Source organism: Bos taurus, chromosome 11 (genome assembly GCF_002263795.3).
Source record: "Bos taurus isolate L1 Dominette 01449 registration number 42190680 breed Hereford chromosome 11, ARS-UCD2.0, whole genome shotgun sequence".
NCBI lineage: Eukaryota > Metazoa > Chordata > Mammalia > Artiodactyla > Bovidae > Bos > Bos taurus.
Genome location: NC_037338.1, coordinates 14,845,763 through 14,869,594, shown reverse-complemented (window position 1 = coordinate 14,869,594; position 23,832 = coordinate 14,845,763). Strand labels below are relative to the sequence as shown.

At 42.4% G+C, this 23,832-nt stretch overlaps 1 protein-coding gene and 1 long non-coding RNA gene across 5 annotated transcripts in view; one reads left to right on the top strand and one right to left on the bottom strand.

The window, feature by feature from the left end:
• Positions 1-2,769: 2,769 nt before the first annotated feature.
• LOC132346551 (uncharacterized) lies at positions 2,770-20,630 on the bottom strand. 2 transcript variants are annotated; one of them, XR_009496383.1, is made up of 3 exons: positions 20,557-20,630; positions 19,961-20,061; positions 2,770-8,184 (listed from the first exon to the last, which is right to left on the bottom strand). It is a non-coding gene; the product is annotated as an uncharacterized lncRNA (long non-coding RNA). The 2 variants fall into 2 exon arrangements; XR_009496382.1 differs by lacking the exon at positions 2,770-8,184 and adding an exon at positions 8,999-16,795.
• The window catches only part of NLRC4 (NLR family CARD domain containing 4), a 54,357-nt gene continuing 35,104 nt past the window's right edge, over positions 4,580-23,832 (top strand). For 2 of the 3 annotated variants that reach the window (XM_010809868.4, XM_005212521.5), the window contains exons 1-4: positions 4,580-4,667; positions 17,500-17,626; positions 19,402-19,662; positions 20,571-22,544. In XM_010809868.4, coding sequence (XP_010808170.2) covers position 17,626; positions 19,402-19,662; positions 20,571-22,544 — 2,236 coding nt within the window. In that variant the 5' untranslated portion in view covers positions 4,580-4,667; positions 17,500-17,625. 3 annotated transcript variants of the gene reach the window in all.

Here is a 23,832-nt window from a genome sequence, read left to right as displayed (position 1 = left end):
CAGAATCATAAATTAGATAGAGATCAGAACTAACTTAACTTTCCACATAAAGCAAATGCTAACCTCCTAGAGAACTGATGCCAATTAATTGCTAAGACAGTACTTTACACGACAAGTACAACAGAACCCACTTCAGCGAGTTTAAGCAGAAAAGGAATTTATTGAAGATATCAGATAACTAACAGAATCTTTAGTGGGGTGCAGAGAACCAGGCCTGGAAGGCTGTGTAGGCAAGAACAGGTAATTTCAGTGCTGGGTCGCTTGGAAACCCTACTGTCTCTACCTCTGGACTCAGGCTCTGCAGGACAGAGCTGGAGCAACTATGCCACTGCTTTCACAAGAGGGATGTCTCTATGCTGTTTCACCAGGATGGCTTTCACACTGTGACCCCTTGGCGCTCCATTGTAGTCTTATGTTAGCTTCCCATCAGCAGAACCCTGAGGGTAGGTATGTACTCGCTAACTTCAAGGAACGCTGTGAACAAGGATTTCTACAGACATTTGGAGACAGTGTGGGAAGGTGAGGGTGGGATGATTTGAGAGGTTAGCATTGAAACATATACATTACCATCTGTAAAAGAGATATCCAGTGGGAGTTTGATGTATGACTCAAGGAACCCAAAGCCAGAGCTCTGCAACAACCTAGAGGGGTGGGAAGGTGAGGGAGGTGGGAAGGGGGTTCAAGACGGGGGGGACATACGTACACCTAATGTCAACTCATATTGATGTATGGCAAAAACCATCACAATATTGTAATTATCCTCTAATTAAAATAAATAAATAAAATTTTAAGGACTTCCCTGGTGGTTCATAGTTTGGGAGTCTGCCTGCCAGTGCAGGAGACATGAGTTCAATCCCTGGTCCAGGAAAATCCCACATGCCACAGAGCAACCAAGCCTGTGTGCCGCAGCTACTGGGCTCGCGTTCTAGAGCCCGTGTTCCACAACAAGAGAATCCGCTGCAGTGAGAAGCCCCGTTCACTGCAGCTAGAGAAGACCTGCATGCAGCAGCGAAGACCCAGTGCAGCTATAAATACATACATACATAGAATAGGGAGAATATTCAAAAAAAGAAAAAACTATTTAATAAATAACTTTTTTTTTTCTTTTAAGAAAAAAGGGTTTCTGGCTTCTGCTTTGTGAAAGTGATTGTCACTCAGTCGTATCTGACTCTTTGTGGCCCCATATACAGTCCATGGAATTCTCCAGGTCAGAACACTGAAGTGGGTAGCCTGTCCCTCCTCCATGGGATCTTCCCAACCCAGGAATCGAACCCAGGTCTCCTGCATTGCAGGCAGATTCTTTACCAGATGAGCCACCAGGGAAGGATTTAGGAATATGGATTTCATAATTTGGGAAACTGTCCAATTATTGGAAGGGTATTTTAAAATTCAAGGAGAGTAAAAGATAATCACCAATTACCCCAAAGAAGTACATTACCTTAAAGAAGTATCTTTAGGCTTCTTGGCATTTTGAATGAGATTCTGATTTCTTGTAAACAGCATTTATTTGTCATAAACATCTGAGACCTGCTCCCTCTTCCCTAGGCCACGTCCCTGTGGGCATCTGAACACAGCTATCATTACCTCCTTAAGGTGTTTTTTTCTTCTTGCAAAATATCTCCAGCTATTTCAAATGTTAATTTTAGGAGAGGATTTCAGTTGCCTTGAAAATCAACAATCAGTCCTTCCACATTTAGTTTCTCTCACTAAAGCCTCTCTTATATTAGTGTATCTGAATTATTAGGCCAACTGTAAGGAGTAAGGATGGGGAATTATAGATTTTTAAAAAATATTTTATGTATATATATAAAACAGAGAATAATAGACACAATATACCCCTACTTCCTAAAGGAGTTAGTCAAGAAGTTTTGACTCTCCTTTTTAAGGCATACAAGGAAGTTACCAAACATGAATTAGCCCAGTAACTTCCCCTGCCACTGATTTTCTGGGCCAGAAGACTAGCAAAATTCTAGAACAATTAGAATTATGAGTTGCAGGCCCCCAGGGAGAAAAGTATTGTGACTTTTCCTCTCCTTTTCCATTATACTGAGAGTAAAAGGCATGAGTATCTATAAATGTTTAAAGTCACAGAATAGCACGCAGGTGGTATTTTCAGATACAGTAGTTCAGATGATGTTCAAAAAGTCCTGGAGCAGGCTGGCTAGCCACCATTTTCCTGCTAAGAAGCAAGATGAAACCCACACTTGAATTTAGGTCTTAGCTCCAGATCCCTGGGCATTTCCATTTTGCCACACTCCCCGGACGAGTATAGGTTGGGAAGAGACTGGGAAGAAAAGTAAAAGGGCGAGGGACATAGCTCTTGGAACTTCTTCAGGATGTCAAAATTTCTAGTACATTATCCATTCTAAAGCTGAGCTTCCCAGGTGGCACAACAGCAAAGAATTTATCTGCCAGTGTAGGAGATGCAAGAGATGCGGGTTTGATCTCTGGGCTGGGATGATCCCCTGGAATAGGAAATGGCAACCCACTCTAGTATTCTTGCCTGGAAAATTCCATGGACAGAAGAGGCTGGCAGGCTACAGTCCACGGGGTCACAAAGAGTTGAACACAGCTGAGTGAGCACAGCAGAGCATCCATTCTAAATGTATTGAAAACACCTGACTGCAAATCTGTTTGCAAAGCAAAGTGATGAGGCCATATGGAGGATGTGCTTGAATGAAGGGGGATATCATTTTGTCATTTTACCATGACACACTACAGCATTAGTCTCCTGTAGCTGCTGTAACAAAATAACACAGGCTAGGTGGCTCAAAACAACAGAAATTTATTCTCTCACACTCTGGAGGCCAGATGTCCCAAGTCGGCATCACTGGGTGGATACCAAGTTGTCAGCAGGACCACACTCCCTCCAGAGGCTCTAGAAGAAAATCCATTTTTTGCCTCCTCTAGCTTCAGGTGGCTGCCAGCATTCCTTGACTCACAGCCGGTCCAATCACTGTCTCCATGGTCACATTGTCCTTTCCTTTTCTGTTTTGAATCTCCTTCTGCCTCTCTTTTATGTGGACACTTTTTTTTTTATTGCATTTAGTGCTTACCCAGATCCAGGGTTATGCCCCCATCTCAAGAGCCTTAACCATATCTACAAAGATACAACATTTACCAATTCCAGGGATTAAGACTTGATACATTAATATTTGGATGGCCCATTATAATCACATTTCCACATTCCCTCTTTCCATCCTGTTTTACATCGTTTGTTATAAAAGTAATAGGTGTTTGTTACAGAAAATCAGAATATATGGGTAAACAAAAGAAGAAAATTTAAAATTATCCCCAAGAGATAAGTACTGTTTATATTGTTGGTGCCTATCTTTATAGTTTTTCTCTGTGAACATACATTTACATATGGATTTAATTAAAAGTTCAAAAATCCAGGCTGATAGCACAGCTCCTGGTCTCACTTCAGAGAAACCCTTCTCATAAGTTGGGAAACACTTGTTAATCCCATAGAAAACCAAGAATGTTGAATTTATTTAGGGTAAAACTTCAGTGTCCCTCTATATCAGATAAGTTAATGTCAGAAAGCTCTTTTTGAAATAAGTTTTGTAACATAAAAAGTTCCTGATTGTGCCAAGGTAGGGGAAACATTATGCAATAACGGCATTCTAAAGACAACTGCTGGGGGAAACGTCTCCATTACTGAAGCCTGGTGTAAACCTGATTCCTGGAGCTTGTGCTTACAAGCTCTTAATGTGTATGTGCAAGCAGGAGCCAGTGACTCTTCAAAGTCAGGAGGATGCCCTGAATACCATCATGGGACGGATCAACGGTGGTGGTCCATTTGCTCTGTGTTAATCTTGCTCAGGACTCTGGTGACAGAAAGTATGCATTTGCTAAAGTCTCCTGGAATCCGAGGGCTTCTCAGGTGGCGCTGGTGGCAAAGAAGCCACCTGCCAATGCAGGAGACATAAGAGACACGGGTTCGATCCCTGGGTCAGGAAGATCCCCTGAAGATGGGCATAGCAACCTACTCCAGTATTCTTGCCTGGAGAATCCTATGGATAGAGGAGCCTGGCAGGCTGCAGTTCATTGGGTCACACAGAGTTGGACACAACTGAAGCGACTTAGCACACACGCACTCTGGGACCCAAGGTATAGATGATAAGTATGACTTTGGCTGTGGTAGCAACAAACTTTAACTAACTAAATCAGCTCATTTCATTTCTCTTGCTTTCTGTCTTGGTTAACAATAAAATTAATATACATTAAATGTTCAAAACACGTTATTTTCATTTTAAGCTATAGAATGATAAACTAACAGCAACAGGACTCACATTTTGTGAATAAACAGGGAAAAAATGAGTAATTCCTTTCCTGATGTGAATTTCCAGATTTGCATCTTTTAAGCTCATTTCACTTGTACTTACACTCATCTTCTCTTTTTGAACTGGAAGTTCATACTGTGTCCAAACCATTATTACGATGCTTTGAAGAAAAAGAGGAACTTGTCAGTGTTTGCCCTTCCCTTACAATCCCCTGCCGGGAGTGGAGAGACTTCGGACCTACAAGAATACTGGATTTTGTGATGAAACAGAAAGAAAATGAAAACAAATTTTATTTTCATTTTTAGCCACACGATGAGAAACTTTTATTTTAAAAGTGTCTTTTGATCCATCAAGAAGAGGGCAACCGGATTGCTCAGCCAGGTACTGTGGGGACAGAGAATGGGGTATTAAGTGGGTTTTGGAACCAAATATTGACATTTGGATTTACATTCATGTAAAGTTTGCTTCTGGTGGGTATGAAGCCTTAACTCTAAAGAGTGCAGTGTTGCATGACTGGTTGGATTTGCAAGCCGGGAGACTTTAGGAGTCAGGAGTCTGGTCTGCTGGGGTTTCATCCAGTTTTTCAAAACTGAGGTTTAAACTAACGTTAAGTCAGAGGGGTGCATCTGTGTTTACTGTGAGACACAGTGAGGGGAAGGACTGTAAAAATACTTTGGGGCTTTATAGATATGAAACTTACTCTCATTCATGAGACTTCTGTTACAGTTGCAAAAGTTCAGAGCTGAAAAGCCGTGGGGGCACTGCTCAGTCCATCCACTCCCCTGAATTAGGAGAAAGCTGCTATCTAGACAGAGAAGTGAAGGATGCTTGGAGGACCCCTGTTATTGATAGGGTCTTTACAGACTTTATCTCAGTTAATCCTTACGACCCTGGAGGAGAGAGGTGGAAAATGCAGACAGACGTCAAGTGACTTGCTGCAGATTATGCAATGATTGTCTAAAGAATTGTCTAAAGATGGGATACGACCCCACTTCCTGCCACTGTTCTCTTAACAGTTCAGCGACCTTCTATAATACTAATTGTGTTAGCCTGCTCTGGCTGCCATAACTAAATACCACAGACTGGGTGACTTAAACAACAGAAAGTTATTTTCTCACAATCCTGGAGGTTGGAAGTCCAAGGTAGACAGAATGTTGGCAGGTCTGTCTTCTAAGGCTGCTCTCTTAACTTGCAGATGGCTTCCTTCTCCCCGTGTCCTCCCATGATCTCTCCTTGGGGCATGCATCTCTCAGGTCTCTTTGTGTGTCCAAATCTACTCTTCTTATAAGGACACCAGGAAGATTAGAGCTTCAACATATGGATTTCAGGGGGGTGGGGTGAACACAATTAAGCCCATAACGTTAACAGCAACAGTAATCTGTGAGATTTCTGGAGTCTACTGGAGATCTAAGTACATTCTAGACTACAACCTTTTTGCTCAAAAGGGAGACAGATAATACCCACTGGTCATCTCTGTCCCAACTGCTTTCCTGTTTAATTTTATTTATTTGTTTATGACTGTGCTGGGTCTTCGCCGCTGCGTGGGCTTTTCCCTATTTGTGGTGAGTGGGGGCTACTCTCCAGTTGCGGTACATGGGCTTCTCATTGCTATGGCTTCTCTTGTAGAGCACAGGCTCTGCGGCTCTCAGGCTTCAGTAGCTGAAGCACATGGGCTCCGTAGTTGTGGCTCCCGGGCTCTGGAGCACAGGCTCAATAGTTGTGGCTTAGTTGCTCTACGGCATGTGGAATGTTCCTGGATCAGGGATCGAACCCATGTCTCCTGTATTAGCAGGCAGATTTCAATTCACTGTACCACCACGGAAGTCCTAACAGCTTATTTCTAATTTTATCCATAAACTGTAGAATGCTCCATAGACATGAGTTTTATGGGTCCTGAGGAAATTCAGTTCTCTAAAGAACTCATGTAACCATTTTGAAGAAAATACGTGTTTTTAGAATTAGTCTAAATATTATTTTCCAAAGCACAAATATAGGAAAAGGACTTCTATGTAATTCAATTATTCTCTGGACATTTTGCTTCAGGGTGAGGGCTGGGGGTGTTCAGAGCTATAGTCAGGGTCCAAGGGAGCAGCTGCTCACAGTCTTATTCTTTATGCCAGTGGGCAACAGAGTGGATGACCTGAGCTTTGGACTACAGGCAGCATTTATTCTTGAGAGAAATAAGTAACAGGTCAACAGTCTGACTAGGTTTCCTAATCTAGTCACAGACTTCTCTGTGGGTAGGAAGACTCTCCAGTATCCAAATTGAATATGAATTTTTAACATCTTTAAAATCAGCTGAGATTCCTGCCTGATGATCCACGTAAAGTTTTAATCACTTTTGCAGACAAGGTGACTGGATGGCTAACTTTGAGTCTAGTTTATTCTGTTTATATATGAATATAAAGAACTTCTTGGCTCCTTCCTGTATCTTCTTCCTCTTTTTTCTGTTCTCACTTAAACTCTGACCCATTCAATGGGAGTCTGATCCACCAAGGGCTGTGTAGGAAGGGAAGAAAGAAACTATAGCAGCTGTTATCCTTTCTGTGTACCAGTCACTATCCCTTGATTGAGGATTCCCAGCCTGTCAGTGCTAGAGCTGGAATTTACCTCAATCCAGGCATCAAAATACAAAATAGGCCCTTGCTCACACTCAGGAGTTGTCCCAATCCTTGTTTTCAGGCTCTTTTCCCCATTGCTCTTACCCTGTGCAATTTCTTCTGCCTAGAAATAGCCTTTCCCCTTTCAGTTCAGATCAGTCGCTCAGTCGTGTCCAACTCTTTGTGACCCCATGAATCGCAGCACGCCAGGCCTCCTTGTCCATCACCAACTCCTGGAGTTCACTCAGACTCACGTCCATCGAGTCAGTGATGCCATCCAGCCATCTCATCCTCTGTCGTCCCCTTCTCCTCTTGCCCCCAATCCCTCCCAGCATCAGAGTCTTTTCCAATGAGTCAACTCTTCACATGAGGTGGCCAAAGTTACTGGAGTTTCAGCTTTAGCATCATTCCTTCCAAAGAAATCCCAGGGCTGATCTCCTTCAGAATGGACTGGTTGGATCTCCTTGCAGTCCAAGGGACTCTCAAGAGTCTTCTCCAACACCACAGTTCAAAAGCATCAATTCTTTGGTGCTCAGCCTTCTTCACAGTCCAACTCTCACATCCATACATGACCACAGGAAAAACCATAGCCTTGACTAGACGAAACTTTGTTGGCAAAGTAATGTCTCTGCTTTTGAATATGCTATCAAGGTTGGTCATAACTTTCCTTCCAAGGAGTAAGCGTCTTTTAATTTCATGGCTGTAGTCACCATCTGCAGTGATTTTGGAGCCCAAAGAAATAAAGTCTGACACTGTTTCCACTGTTTCCCCATCTATTTCCCATGAAGTGATGGGACTGGATGCCATGATCTTCGTTTTCTAAATGTTGAGCTTTAAGCCAACTTTTTCCCTCCACTTTCACTTTCATCAAGAGGCTTTTTAGTTCCTCTTCACTTTCTGCCATAAGGGTGGTATCATCTGCATATCTGAGGTTATTGATATTTCTCCCGGCAATCTTGATTCCAGCTTGTGCTTCTTCCAGTCCAGCGTTTCTCATGATGTACTCTGCATATAAGTTAAATAAGCAGGGTGACAATACACAGCCTTGATGTACTCCTTTTCCTATTTGGAACCAGTCTGTTGTTCCACGTCTAGTTCTAACTGTTGCTTCCTGAACTGCATACAAATTTCTCAAGAGGCAGATCAGGCGGTCTGAAATGCCTCCCATCTCTTTCAGAATTTTCCACAGTTTACTGTGATCCACACAGTCAAAGGCTTTGGCATAGTCAATAAAGCAGAAATAGATGTTTCTCTGGAACTCTCTTGCTTTTTCCACGATCCAGCGGATGTTGGCATAGCTGTGAAAAGAAGAGAAGTGAAAAGCAAAGGAGAAAAGGAAAGATATAAACATCTGAATGCAGAGTTCCAAAGAATAGCAAGAAGAGATAAGAAAGCCTTCTTCAGTGATCAATGCAAAGAAATAGAGGAAAACAACAGAATGGGAAAGACTAGAGATCTCTTGAAGAAAATCAGAGATACCAAGGGAACATTTCATGCAAAGATGGGATCAATAAAGGACAGAAATGGTATGGACCTAACAGAAGCAGAAGATATTAAGAAGAGATGGCAAGAATACACAGAAGAACTGTACAAAAAAGATCTTCACGACCAAGATAATCACGATGTGTGATCACGCACCTAGAGCCAGACATCCTGGAATGTGAAGTCAAGTGGGCCTTAGAAAGCATCACTACAAACAAAGCTAGTGGAGGTGATAGAATTCCAGTTGAGCTATTCCAAATCCTGAAAGATGATGCTGTGAAAGTGCTGCACTCAATATGCCAGCAAATTTGGAAAACTCAGCAGTGGCCACAGGACTGGAAAAGGTCAATTTTCATTCCAATCCCAAAGAAAGGCAATGCCAAAGAATGCTCAAACTACCGCACAATTGCACTCATCTCACACGCTAGTAAAGTAATGCTCAAAATTCTCCAAGCCAGGCTTCAGCAATATGTGAACTGTGAACTTCCTGATGTTCAAGCTGGTTTTAGAAAAGAAAGAGGAACCAGAGATCAAATTGCCTTTCCCCTTTATAGCCTGGTAACTTTAGTTTCATTTAAGAACATTCAAAACTTACCCCCACCAGGTAGTTAAATATCCCTCCATGGAAGACCTGCTGCTGCTGCTGCTGCTAAGTCACTTCAGTCATGTCCGACTTTGTGCGACCCCATAGACAGCAGCCCACCAGGCTCCCCCTTCCCTGGGATTCTCCACGCAAGAACACTGGAGTGGGTTGCCATTTCCTTCTCCAATGCATGAAAGTGAAAAGTGAAAGTGAAGTCGCTCAGTCATGTCCGACTCTTTGGGACCCCATGGACTGCAGCCTACCAGGCTCCTCTGTCCATGAGATTTTCCAGGCAAGAGTACTGGAGTGGATTGCCATTGCCTTCTCTGATGGAAGCCCTACTGACATTCAAACTTTTATTGACTTCAATTCACAATAAGTAAGACATCACTACCCAGTGCCAGGATATATAAATAACTAAAACAAAACTTTCACGAAAAAATATAGAATAGTTACAGCATTCTGATAGTTTAAATTTTATTTCACTTTTTAAATTATATTAACCGTAATACACTTCAGAAAATATCAGTTCAGTACAGTCACTCAGTTGTGTCCAATTCTTTGCAACCCCATGAACCACAGCAGGCCAGGCCTCCCTGTCCATCAACAACTCCCAGAGTCCACCCAAACCCATGTCCATTGAGTCAGTGATGCCATCCAACCATCTCATCCTCTGTCTTCCCCTTCTCCTCCCACCTTCAATCTTTCCCAGCATCAGGGTCTTTTCAAATGAGTCAGCTCTTCACATTAGGTGGTCAAAGTGTTGGAGTTTCAGCTTCAACATCAGTCCTTCCAGTGAATATTCAGGACTGATTTCCTTTAGGATGGACTGGTTGGATCTCCTTGCAGTCCAAGTGTCTCTCAAGTCTTCTCCAATACCACAGTTCAAAAGCAGCAATTCTTCGGCACTCAGCTTTCTTTATAGTCCAATTCTCACATCCATACATGACTACTGGAAAAACCATAGCCTTGACTAGACGGACATTTGTTGGCAAAGTAATGGCTCTGCTTTTTAATATGCTGTCTAGGTTGGTCATAACTTTGCAAGGAGCAAGCGTCTTTTAATTTCATGGCTGCAGTCACCATCTGTAGTGATGTTGGAGCCCAAGAATGTAGTCTCCTACTGTATCCACTGTTTCCCCACCTATTTGCCATGAAGTGATTGGACCAGACACCATGATCTTAGTTTTCTGAATGTTGAGTTTTAAGCCAACTTTTTCACTCTCCTCTTTCACTTTCATCAAGAGGCTCTTTAGTTCCTATTCGCTTTCTGCCATAAGGGTGGGTTTATCTGCATATCTGAGGTTATTGATATTTCTCCCAGAAATCTTGATTCCAGCTTGTGTTTCTTCCAGCCCAGCATTTCTCATGATGTACTCTGCATACAAGTTAAATAAGCAGGGTGACAATATACAGCCTTGACGTACTCCTTTTCCTATTTGGAACCAGTCAGTTGTTCCATGTCCAGTTCTAACTGTGGCTTCCTGACCTGCATACAGGTTTCTCAAGAGGCAGGTCAGGTGGTCTGCTATTCCCATACCTTTAAGAATTTTCCACAGTTTGTTGTGACCCATACAGTCAAAGGCTTTGGCATAGTCAATAAAGCAGAAATAGATGTTTTTCTGGAACTCTCTTGCTTTTTCGATGATCCAGTGGATGTTGGCAGTTTGATCTCTGGTTCCTCTGCCTTTTCTAAAATCAGCTTGAACATCTGGAAGTTCACGGTTGACATATTGCTGAAGTCTGCTTGGAGAATTTTGAGCATTTTTTCGCTAGCATGTGAGATGAGTGCAATTGTAGGGTAGTTTTGAGCATTCTTTGGCATTGCCTTTCTTTGGGATTGAAATGAAAATTGACCTTTTCCAGTCCAGTGGCCACTGCTGAGTTTTCCAAATTTGCTGGCATATTGAGTGCAGCACTTTCACAGCATCATCTTTCAGGATTTGGAATAGCTCAACTGGAATTCCATCATGTCCACTAGCTTTGCTCCTAGTGATGCTTCCTAAGGCCCACTTGACTGCACATTCCAGGATGTCTGGCTCTAGATGAGTGATCCCACCATCGTGATTATCTGGGTCGTCAATCTTTTTTGTACAGTTCTTCTGTGTATTCTTGCCACCTCTTCTTAATATCTTCTGCTTCTGTTAGGTCCATACCATTTCTGTCCTTTATTGATCCCATCTTTGCATGAAATTTTCCCTTGGTATCTCTAGTTTTCTTGAAGAGATCTCTAGTCTTTCCCTTTCTGTTGTTTTCCTCTATTTCTTTGCATTGATCACTGAGGAAGGCTTTCTTATCTCTCCTTGCTATTCTTTGGAACTCTCCATTCAAATAGGTATATCTTTCATTTTCCCCTTTGCATTTTGCTTCTCTTTTTTCACAGCTATTTGTAAGGCCTCCTCAGACAGCCATTTTGCCTTTTTGTATTTCTTTTTGTTGTGTATGCATTGATCCCTATCTCCTGTACAATGTCACGAACCTCCGTCCATAGTTCATCAGGCAGTCTATCAGATGTAGTCCCTTAAATCTATTTCTCACTTCCACTGTATAATCGTAAGGGATTTGATTGAGGTAATATCTAAATGGTCTAGGGGTTTTCCCTACTTTCTTCAATTTAAATCTGAATTTGGCAATAAGGAGTTCATGATCAGAGGCACAGTCAGCTCCTGGTATTGTTTTTGTTGACTGTATAGAGCTTCTCCATCTTTGGCTGCAAAGAATATAATCAATCTGATTTCAGTGTTGACCATCTGGTGATGTCCATGTATAGAGTCTTCTCTTGTGTTGTTGGAAGAGGGGGTTTGCTCTGATCAGTGTATTCTCTTGGCAGCATTCTATTAGCCTTTGCCCTGCTTCATTCCATATTCCAAGGCCAAATTTGCCTGTTACTCCAGGTGTTTCTTGACTTCCTACTTTTGCATTCCAGTCCCCTATAATGAAAAGGACAACTTTTTTGGGTGTCAGTTCTAGTAGGTCTTGTAGGTCTTCATAGAACCATTCAACTTCAGCTTCTTCAGCATTACCGATCAGGGCATCGACTTGGATTACCGTGATATTGAATGGTTTGCCTTGGGAATGAACAGAGATCATTCTGTTGTTTTTGAGATTGCATCCCAGTACTGCATTTCGGATTCTTTTGTTGACCATGATGGCTACTCCGTTTCTTCTAAGGGATTCCTGCCCACAGTAGTAAATATAATGGTCATCTGAGTTAAATTCACCCATTCCCGTCCATTTAAGTTCACTGATTCCTAAAATGTCAATGTTCACTCTTGCCATCTCCTGTTTGAACACTTCCAATTTGCCTTGATTCATGGACCTGACATTCCAGGTTCCTATGCAATATTGCTCTTTACAGCATTGGACCTTGCTTCCATCACCAGTGACATCCACAACTGGGTGTTGTTTTTGCTTTGGCTCCATCCCTTTATTCTTTCTGGAGTTTTTTCTCCACTGATCTCCAGTAGCATATTGGGCACCTACCAACCTGGGGAGTTCATCTTTCACTGTCCTGTCTTTTTGCCTTTTCGTACTGTTCATGGGGTTCTCAAGGCAAGAATACTGAAGGTTTGCCATTCCCTTCTCCAGTGGACCACGTTTTGTCAGAACTCTCCACCATGACCCATCCATCTTGGGTAGCCCTACATGGCATGGCTCATAGTTTCATTGAGTTAGACAAGGCTGTGGTCCATGTGATTAGATTGGTTAGTTTTCTGTGAGTGTGGTTTTCAACCTGTCTGCCTGCCCTCAGTTGATATCATGACCTGCTAATGAGTTCAGCAGTTTGAAAAATTGTCCTCAAGGACACTCTTTCATCCTTTGACAGCTTTTCTTGCTTCTCTTGCCTCTGAAAGCCGCAGATGCTTGGCACCTCACACCGGTGCACTGGGGTCCAGTTCTCTGGTGTCCCATACATGAGTCATCTAGGAAGCTCCATTTTAATTTCGTTTATTTGTCCAGTGATGAAAAGTTTGGCCCTAAGAGCATGACTATTTGTATCTTAGCTGGGTGTTCGTCACATATTTGACATTTAAACAAATCATTTCAGACGCCTCCCTCCTTTATATAATTTAATTTTTAATAATAGTCATATGACAGGATTAATGATAGTAATGGCAAAAAGGAAACTCAGTGACAATTTTCTTTTTTTTAATTTAATGTGGCAAAATACATGTATCATGATATCTACCATCTTAACCATTTTTTAAAAATAGACATTGGATTTTATTTTATTTATTTTTTGGCCACACCATATGGATTGTAGGGTCTTAGTTCCTGGAACCAATGCCTCTGCAGTGGAAGCAGAGTCTTGACCACTGGACCGCCAGGGAACTGCCCTATCTTAAGCAGTTTTAAGTGTACAGTTCAGTAGCAGTTATGTATATTCACACTGTGGTAGAATCTCCAGAACTTTTGCATATTGCAAAACTGAAATTGTCTCCATTAAGCAAGAATGCCCCATTTCCATTCTCCCAACATTTCCTGGCAACCACCATTCTACTTCCTGTTTCTATGAATGTTTTGGCTACTCTCGACATTTCATGTAAGTTAAAACACACAGTTTGCATTTTTTATGACTAGTTTATTTCAGTTAACATCATGTCCTCAAATTTCAGAAGTATTGTAGCTTATGACAGTAGCTTCCTTCCTTTCCTTGGGACAAGATAATCTCTAAATCTGTCCATGTTGCAGCAAATAGCATAATTTCATTCTTTTTTATGTCTGAGTAATATTCCATTGTGTATATATACTACAACTTCTCCATCCATTCCTCTGTTGATGGACATTTAGTTTGCTTAAACCTAGGAATATTATTCAGCCATAAAGAATGAAATGATGTCATTTGAAGCAGTATGAATGGATCTAGAGATTATCAGAGAAATTGAAATAAGTTAGACAGAGAAGACAAATATCATAAGATACCACCCATATGTGGAATCTAATTTTTTTAAAAGAGATACAAATGAACTTATTTACAAAGCAGAAACAGACTTACAGATAATGACAACAAACTTATGGTTCCAAAAGGGAAATGTCCGGTTAGCAGGGAGGGACAAATTAGGAGCTTGAGATGAACATACACACCAGTGACCTTCCCAACCCAGGGATCAAACTCAGGTCTCCCACATTGCAGGCCGATTCTTTACTGTCTGAACCACCAGGGAAGTCCCAAACATTCACGCACTACTATATGTAAGATAGATAACCAACAAGGACCTACCGCATAGCACAGTAGGTTCTACTCAATATTCTATGATAAACTGTATGAGGAAAGAATCTAAAAAAGAATGAATATGTGTATATGTATAACTGGATCACTTAGCTGTAGACCTGAAACTAACACAACATTGAAAATGAACTATACTCCAATAAAATTATAATATTTAAAAATAAATAAAATATGATTCCAAGGTTTCAGGCATCAGTCCCAGTGTTCTGTGTCTTGCATAGCTCTTTCTGCCCTGAGAAATAGAAATTATATAACTTGTTTTCTACTACACAGACTAGGGAGGATTCACAAGTCTGGCCTGGTGAGCTTCCAGGAAATAAATTTTAAGTGTTTATATAAAGCTTATTCACACTTTCTTGATCTAGAAGTTACACAAGAAACAGCAGAGAACTGAAATAAACCAGGCTCTGAAGAGAGGGAACTCTAAATGTAGGCAGAAGGGTTGAACTGCGACACCCCATAGCACCCACAACTTGGAAAACAGGAGGTTTGATTCTAGGCCTTAGGTGCTTTAGGAGCTGCATCACTATTAATGTTCGCCATCATTTCCTGTTTCTCTGTTCTGATTGCTTTTGCTATGTAATAAACTGCCTTAACTTGGACGGTAAAAATAAAACAAAACAAAATAAAATAAATATGGGAATGCAAACAATTCTCAAAAAGAGAAAAATTGAAGAATTTACACTACCTGATTTCGAGAGTTACTATAAGGATACAGTAATCAAGACAGTGTGATATTGGCATAAAGACAGACATAAATCAGTGGAACAGAATAGAGTCCAGAAATAGATTCACAAATTCAATGGGTAAAAAATATTCTTCTCAACCAGTCATGATGGAAACATTGTATACCCCAATGGAAAAAAAGTGAAACTCAACTCCTTATCTCACATCATAACCAAGAAAATTATCTCACAATGCATCAGTGGGGATTTCCCTGGTGGTCTAGCAGTTAAGAGTCTGTCTGCCAGTGTAGGAGACACAGGTTCAATCCCTGGTCCAGGAAATAAAATCACACGTGCTGTGGAGCAACGAAGCCCACGCACCACAACTACTGAGCCCACAAGCTCTGGAGCCCACGTGCTGCAGTAAGAGAAGCCACTGCACCAAGAAGCCCATGGATTACAGCTAGAGCGCAGCCTCCACTTGTTAAAATAAGGGAAAGCCTAGGAGGACCAAAGAAGACCCAATGCAGCCAAAAATAAGCAGACAAATAAATGAATGGGACCCAAATAAAATCTAAACTTACAAAACCTCTAGAAGAAAATAGGAGAAAATCTTTGTAGCTCAGTATGAGAATGATTTTGTTGATAGGACACAAAAAACATGAATCAAAGAAGAAAAAATTAGTAAGTTGGGCTTCATAAAAATAAAAATGTTTTGCTCTTCAAAAGATGCAGAAGAATAAAAGGCAAACCATTGTACTAATCATATTTTTTATTTTCCATATTTTATGGAAATAGAAACATATGTTTATAAAGATACTTGTCCATGAATGTGCATAGAAGCTTCATTCATGACAGCGAAAAACTGGAAACAAACCAAATGTCTATCAACAGAACTAATAGGTAAATGGAACTTTTCCAACAGTGAAATACCACTCAGCCATTTAAAAAGGACTGAACTATCAACATCTGCAAACAATAAGGCAAAATTTAACAGCACAATAGTAAGTGAAAGGAGCCAGACACAAGAGTAACACTACATTTGTCCATTTATATGAACTTCCAGAACAGGCAGGAGGTTCCCAGGTGGCTCAGTGGTAAAAGAGTCTGCCTGCCAATGCAGGAGACTCAGGAGATGTGGGTTCCAACCTTGGGTTGGGAAGATCCCCTGGAGGAGGAAATGGCCACCCATTCTAGTATTCTTGCCTGGAAAATTCTACAGACAGAGGACATAGGTGGGCTACAGTCCATAGGGTCGCAAAGAGTTGGACACAACTGAGCACACATGTTGCCCTAATGGTCCGGTAGCAAGCGATGAGAATGAAGACAGAACACGAAATCCAGTGCAATGAGTCAAGGGACCTGCAGCCTCTATTGGACTGAGGTGCAGAGTCCACTCTGAGTCCAGGTTTTATTCCTAATTGCAGACTACAAGACTTTCTTTGATCTTATCTTTCTCAAGACACTACACTGACATAGTCCAGATCTCCTTGTTTTCCCACCCCGGGCCTTCCCCGTCTCAGCTAGTCTTGGACAATTAGCAAGTGTGTAGGCAGCGTTCACGGTGAAGGCAATGGCACCCCACTCCAGTACTCTTGCCTGGAAAATCCCATGGATGGAGGAGCCTGGTAGGTTGCAGCCCATGGGGTCACTGAGAGTCGGACAGGACTGAGCGACTTCACTTTCACTTTTCACTTTCATGCATTGGAGAAGGAAATGGCAACCCACTCCAGTGTTCTTGCCTGGAGAATCCCAGGGACGGGGAAGCCTGGTGGGCTGCCATCTATGGGGTCACACAGAGTCGGACACGACTGAAGTGACTTAGCAGCAGTAGCAGCAGGCAGCGTTCATGCCTGACTCTGACCTGGTGTTCCAAGGTCCATGCTTTCACAATCCCAGTCATACTCCCTTCTGGGTCTGGTCTTAGGGTTTGTAACAAGACGATTATTCTAAGAAAAACATGAAAGATAATCATTAACACAGTTTCTTAATATATGCTGTTTTTCCAGGTGCTATTTCTGTGAAATTTCTCAAGGCTGTGAAAGTACATTATTAGGAATTCCCACTATACACACACACACGTGCTAGAATGGGCAAAAGTAATTTATAGTTAAAGAAATCAGATCAGTGGTTGCTTTGATGGGGACTATAAAGAGGCACAAGGGAACTTTCTGCACTGATGGGAATTTTCTAAATCTTGACTGGGGTAAAATTAACTTTGGTGTGTACATTTGTGAAAGTTCCTTATATTTTATTGCTTGTAAAGCATATGTCAATGAGATTGATTTTTAAAACGAGGCAGTTTTGGGACTCCCCTGGAGATCCAGCGGTTAAGATTTTGCCTTCCAGTGCAGGGAGTGTGGGTTCAAGCACTGGTCAGGGAGCTAAGACCCCATATGCCTCGGCCAAAGAACCAAAACATAAAACAGAAACAGTGTTGTAACAAATTCAGTAAAGACTATAAAAATGGTCCACATCAAAAAATCTTAAAAAAAAAATGAAGCAGTTTAATACTTAACTGGTACAGAAAGGTCTCAAAAACTTCAGTAGATGAAAAAAACAGATGTCAAATATTATGTAATCCGTGTTCTTCTTGGTGTGGAAAAAAAGGACAGTGACAAGGGTTGCCTCCTGATAGTTTCTGTCTTGTTAGTTTTACAGAATGAGGAGCCATTTTACAGAAAGAAGAGGATAATATTGGAGTCATTATTGGATTTCTCCATTTGGAAATAATATTGTCTTTTAGATACAGAAAGCTGGGAAGGTTTTATTCAGAAAAAGTAAGTATACTAAAAATCAAACCTGCCTGGTTACATAGTGTGCTTTCAAATATGGGTGGTATTGAATAGAAAAATCAATTTATACCTTCCTTTGATCAGTTATATATGGAATTCCCATCATATATTCTGTGATTTGGAGAATTCAGTTATAAATATGGTGGCCTGTGATAAATGGCAGAACCACAGATAAGCCACAAAGAGTGATGGTTTTAAAATATTGGTTCCCTGCCATCACCTGCTCTAACATTGTGTAGATCTAAGTGGCAACCAAAATGTAATTCTTTCCACCGTGATGACCATGTCTAGAGTATGCTGTCCAATGTAGTTAGTAGCAAGTAGCCATACGTGTCTATTTAAAATGTGAATTTAAATAAACAAAAATTAAATAAAATTTAAAATCCAGTCACACAGTCACACAAGCCACACTTCAACTGCTCAATAGCCAATGTGGTGACATTCCAGCTGAAGTTAGCAGTAGGGATCAGCGACAGAGACAAGGGGGACCTTGGATGGGACTCTGGGGGTCTGAGCACCTGACGATGCAGTTCAGATCAGAGAGGCCTTGGGGTGTTTGGGAGCAGATATCCATGTGGATTTGTCAAGAAAGATTTGAAAAGCAGGAGCAGCCTAGCCCGGGAGAAAAGTAATGCAGACAATGTCTGAGAGTACGACACCAGAGAGACATTTCTCAGAGCTGGCAGGGACTGCCTGGGGGAGTTAGATCTTGGCAAATCAGACATGAGACAGCTTTTCCAGAGAACCTCACCATGAGAGATGAGAGTTTTGCAGTGATACTCTTCAGAAAACACCAAATTTCACCTCAGATAAAATGTGCTACTCCTTTGAGTGGTGGCAACAGAATAATGGCTAACAATAGTAGCTAACATTTATTGAGCTATTACTTTCTATGAAATACTATACATGAATTCTCACTACAACTTCATAAGTAACTTTTCAACTCCATTGTACAGATAAGGAACCAATGGTATACTGGTTCTTACTGTTTTATGAGACCTGATTGCTGAATGTTTATGCTTTATGCTAGCCAGCTGACACCCATTGTTAGCTTGAAATTGGCCACAGTGGAAATATTATAATGTGCACATTGGTATGTGTTATATATGAATTTGGGCCTTTACCCTCAGAGAGGCAGTGTTTTCAATGGTTAGCAGCACAGCACTGAAACAGGCTCAGAGAGGCTTAGCAACTTGCCAAGGCTTCCCTGTTGGCTCAGATGGTAAAGAATCTGTCTGCCAATGCAGGAAACCTGGGTTGGGAAGATTCCCCGGAAAAAGAAATGGCAACCCACTCCAGTATTCTTGCCTGGAGAATTCCATGGACAGAGGAGCCTGGCGGGCTACAGTCCATGAGGTCACAAAGAGTCAGACTTGACTGAGCAACTAACACTTTCACTTTCTCAAGGTTACACAGACGGTAGCAACTGGCAGATGTATGCCAGTCTCCTTGTTTGAAAGCCCAACATCTTGCCCCTCTGACCTTACTCTTGTACAGCACGGACAAGATTACTCACTTTACTTTGTTATCAGAGAATAAAACACCTTGTTCACCAAGGACTCTGATGTTAGGAATGAAGGGCTTTACAGAGCTCTGCTTGAAGGCCTGGAATTCAAGCATTCAGTATTCCCATAATTCAAGATAGGTCCAAAGGAGGTGGTGGTGGGTGGACGAATGACCCTAATGCTCTGGCAACATGATGCTAGTATACATATTTTGTATAAATGAATAAATATGTGTATTTCCTCTTACTCCCTCAGTGAATTTCATAAAGGAGAACAGTCAAGTTCTCATTCAAAGGATGGGAATGACTGTGATAAAGCAAATTTTGGATGAGCTATTTGTATGGAATGTTATGAATTACGAAGAAGTAAATGTCATTTGCGGCGAGAAGTTTGAGCAGGACGCTGCGAGAGGGGTCATTCACATGATTTTGAAGAAGGGTTCAGAAGCCTGTAACCTCTTTCTTAAATCCCTTGAAAAGTGGAACTATCCTCTGTTTCAGGAATTGCATGGACTAAGTAAGTATCAGTTTGCTTTTATATGTTCTACAAATAGAATAAACCATGAAGAAGATCCATAATCCCCATGACAGAGCCTCTGCTCTCCTCCCTTTTCATATTCCTGGGCTGTGAGCTTTGGTCACATTCAGGAAAAGCTCAGACACTCTCAGGAAAAAGAAAAACACTCCCACTAGATTACTTGATGGTGAAGCCAAATAAGAAACTCCAAGGTCAGGGAATAAATGATTTAGCATAGTCTGACTTCAGAATCAAACTGGATAATGAAGGTACTTAAGTAGTCAAAGCAGGGACTCACCTGGCAGTTCAGTGGTTAAGACTCCACACTTCCACTGCAGGGGGCACAGGTTCAATCCCTGGTCAGGGAACTAAGATCCATCATGCCAAGTGCCCACACCCCTAAAAAAGAGGAGTCAATGCAGTAGTAGTTTTCAACATTCCTCAATCTGACGAGGACCATCTTTGGATAAGTGGCCCCATGACTACCTACTCTGATCCAAGCTCCATGCTAAAGAGAGCCTGACTGACTAAAGCAGCATGATTCTGCTTTTCATGAAATATTAATCAAGGTTAATTTTTGATTTGCTGGGCGTCACCCCAGGCCATCATTCTAAGCCATTTCCCCACTAGACTCATGTACTTTCCTTATCCCAAACACTGGCTCCTCTCCTTTCCAATCAGCTGCTACAAAGTTTGGTGGTGGAAATGAAGAAACAGAAGGGGAATGAGGGTAAAGGGTAACAGGGAAAAGCAGGAGTAAATATCTGGAACCCTTTCTGCCAGTCCAGAACTGGGGAAGGAAATTAAAGTCAGATTCTCAGCACCACCCTTTCCTTCCTCCTCCTGAACGCTAAGTTCTGAGGAGACACAGAACCGGGTCCTTTTTAACCTCACCTCTTCTCTAACAGGTCTTTTTCATCAGATGTCAGAAGAAGACTTAGATGATTTGGCTCAGGAATTAAAGTACTTCTATCAGAGCCCATCTTTTCTCAACTTCTATCCCCTGGGTGAAGATATTGACATCATGTTTAATTTGAAAAGCACCTTCACAGAACCGGTGCTATGGAAGAAGGATCAACACCATCACCGCCTGGAGCAGCTGACCCTGAGTGGCCTGCTGGACACTCTTCAGAGCCCCTGCATCATCGAAGGGGAATCGGGCAAAGGGAAGTCCACTCTGCTGCAGCGAATCGCCATGCTCTGGGCCTCTGGAGAGTGCCAGGCTCTCACCAAGTTCAAATTAGTCTTCTTTCTTCGTCTGAGCAGGGCCCAGGGTGGACTCTTCGAAACCCTGTCTGACCAACTCCTGGATATACCTGATGTGATCAGTAAGCAGACTTTCATGGCCAGGCTGCTGAAGTTACGGCAAAGAGTTCTTTTTCTGCTTGATGGCTACAATGAATTCAAGGCCCAGAACTGCCCAGAAATTGAAGCCCTGATAAAGGAAAACCACCGCTTCAAGAATATGGTTATCGTCACCACCACCACAGAGAGCCTGAGGCACATCCGGCAGTTTGGGGCACTGATTGCTGAGGTGGGGGATATGACTGAGAGCAGTGCCCAGGCTCTCATCCAGGAAGTGCTGAGAAAGGAGTTCGCTGAAGGCTTGTTGCTCCAAATTCAGAAATCCAGGTGCCTGAGGAATCTGATGAAGACCCCTCTCTTTGTGGTCATCACTTGTGCAATTCAGATGGGGAAAAGTGAGTTCCACTCTCACACACAAACCACACTGTTCTGCACCTTCTACGATCTGCTAATAAATAAAAACAGGCACAAACGTAAAGGGCTGGCTCCGAGTGAAGTCACTCAGAGCTTGGACCACTGTGGAGACCTAGCTCTGGAGGGTGTGTTCTCCCGCAGGTTTGATTTCGAACCAGACGACTTGTCCAATGTGAACGAGGATGTCCTGCTGACAACAGGACTCCTCTGTAAATACACAGCGCAACGGTTCAAGCCAAAGTATAAATTCTTTCATCAGTCATTCCAGGAGTACACAGCAGGACGCAGACTCAGCAGTTTACTGACGTCTGGAGAACCAGCGGAGGTAACCAAGGGGAATGGTCACCTGCAGAAAATGGTTTCCATTTCAGACATTACATCCAAGTACAGCAACTTGCTCCTGTACACGTGCGGCTCATCTGCTGAAGCCACCCGGACTGTTCTGAAACACTTGTCATCAGTGTATCAACATGGCAGTCTCCTTGGACTTTCCGTCACCAAGAGGCCTCTCTGGAGGCAGGAATCTATGCAAAATATGAAAAGCACCACTGTGCAAGAAATTCTGAAAGCCATAAACATCAATTCCTTTACAGAGTGTGGAATCAACTTATTCCATGAGAGTATATCCACATCTAGCCTGAGCAAAGAATTTGAAGATTTCTTTCGCGGTAAAAGCTTATATATCAACTCAGAGAATATCCCTGACTACTTATTTGACTTCTTTGAAGACTTGCCTAACTGTGCAAGTGCTCTTGACTTCGTTAAACTGGACTTCTATGGGGGGGCTGTGAGAGACATAAGCGGGAACCAGGATCAAGAGTTCTCAGGAACCTACATTCCCAGCAGAGCTGTGTCTTTGTTCTTCAACTGGAAGCAGGAGTTTAAGACCTTGGATGTCACACTCCGGGATTTCTGCAAGTTGAGTAAGAAAGATATCAAATATCTGGAGAAAATATTCAGCTCAGCTACAAGCCTCAGGTTGCACATTAAGAGATGTGTCGGAATGGCTGGAAGCCTCAGTTCAGTCCTCAGCACCTGTAAGAACATTCATTCCCTCATAGTGGAAGCCAGTCCCCTTACCCTAGAAGACGAGCAGCATATCACATCTGTGACAAACCTGCAGACCTTGGGTGTTCATGACCTACAGATTCAACGGCTGCCAGGTATTGTGAATACCAGCAGTTTAAGCTGTAATCCAACCTGGTTATTTACTGCAGAAATATTAGCCATCATTTGTTTTGCCTGAAATTTTCCAATAGTTTCTACCAGGAGTCAGGACTTAGAAGGGAAGTGGGAGGGCTTAAGAGAGAGTTCCTTGCTGGGGGAAGGCTGTCAGGTTGGGAGGCCCTAGGGTGGATTCCCAGAACTGAAGCCCTAGAGTCTGACTGCATAGCTATGTGGTAGCGTGTATGGTGGTGTGTGAGTGTGCGTGTGTATGTAGGTGTGTGTGTGCATGTGTATGTATACAGTAGGTTAAGCTTGTTTTCTGTGATCCCTCCATCTTGTCAGCATCTCTGTCTCAACCCAACACTCACTCCTTTCCTACCAAGTAGCACCTGTCCTTGGAGAAGGCAATGGCACCCCACTCCAGTACTCTTGCCTGAAAAATCCCATGGACGGAGGAGCCTGGTGGGCTGCAGTCCATGGGGTCTCTAAGAGTCAGGCAGGACTAAGCGACTTCACTTTCACTTTTCACTTTCATGCATTGGAGAAGGAAATGGCAACCCACTCCAGTGTCCTTGCCTGGAGAATCCAAGGGACGGGGAGCCTGGTGGGCTGCCGTCTATGGGGTCGCACAGAGTCGGACACGACTGAAGCGACTTAGCAGCAGCAGCAGCAGCAGCAGCACCTATCCTTCTTTGAAGTCTGGGAGGAAAACCACCCATTAATCGATCGCCTGTAGAAGCTAGTGGCCAGTTGTGTCATTAGACTCTTAACTAGGACATTGCAGCACACACCCAGTCCCACCTCCACCTCAAGTATCATTTATTTTGAAAGAAAATTTGGGGAACAGGTTTTGTCTAACATGAAGAAATTCGAGACATCAGACACAATACATATGGGGTAAATCTTTCTGGGTAAAGGGGAGTTTTCACCAAATTCAAAATAGCACTAAAGGTCTACCTGTGTAGACCCTTACCTGTGTAGACCAGCCACACCTGTGTAGATCCCTCCTATTGACCAGAGCAGGGGCTGCTGAGTTCTGTGTAGTTATGGGTGGATAGGAGCCTTGCTTTATGTGCCTGTAATCTGAGATTGGTTTTCATCCGCAAATGATTTCCCTTTTGGCTCTGCCTCACTTGTCACCACGTAAGGGGATAAGCTTTGCAACCTTCTACTCAATGCAAGAGTCCCTTCTATGAGGTTCTGGATAGTTACTCAGACTATTAGTCTACCTTCTGTGCTAGAAGGCTTACCGTCTCCTCTTGATGGCAATTCCTTTGTGCCAAT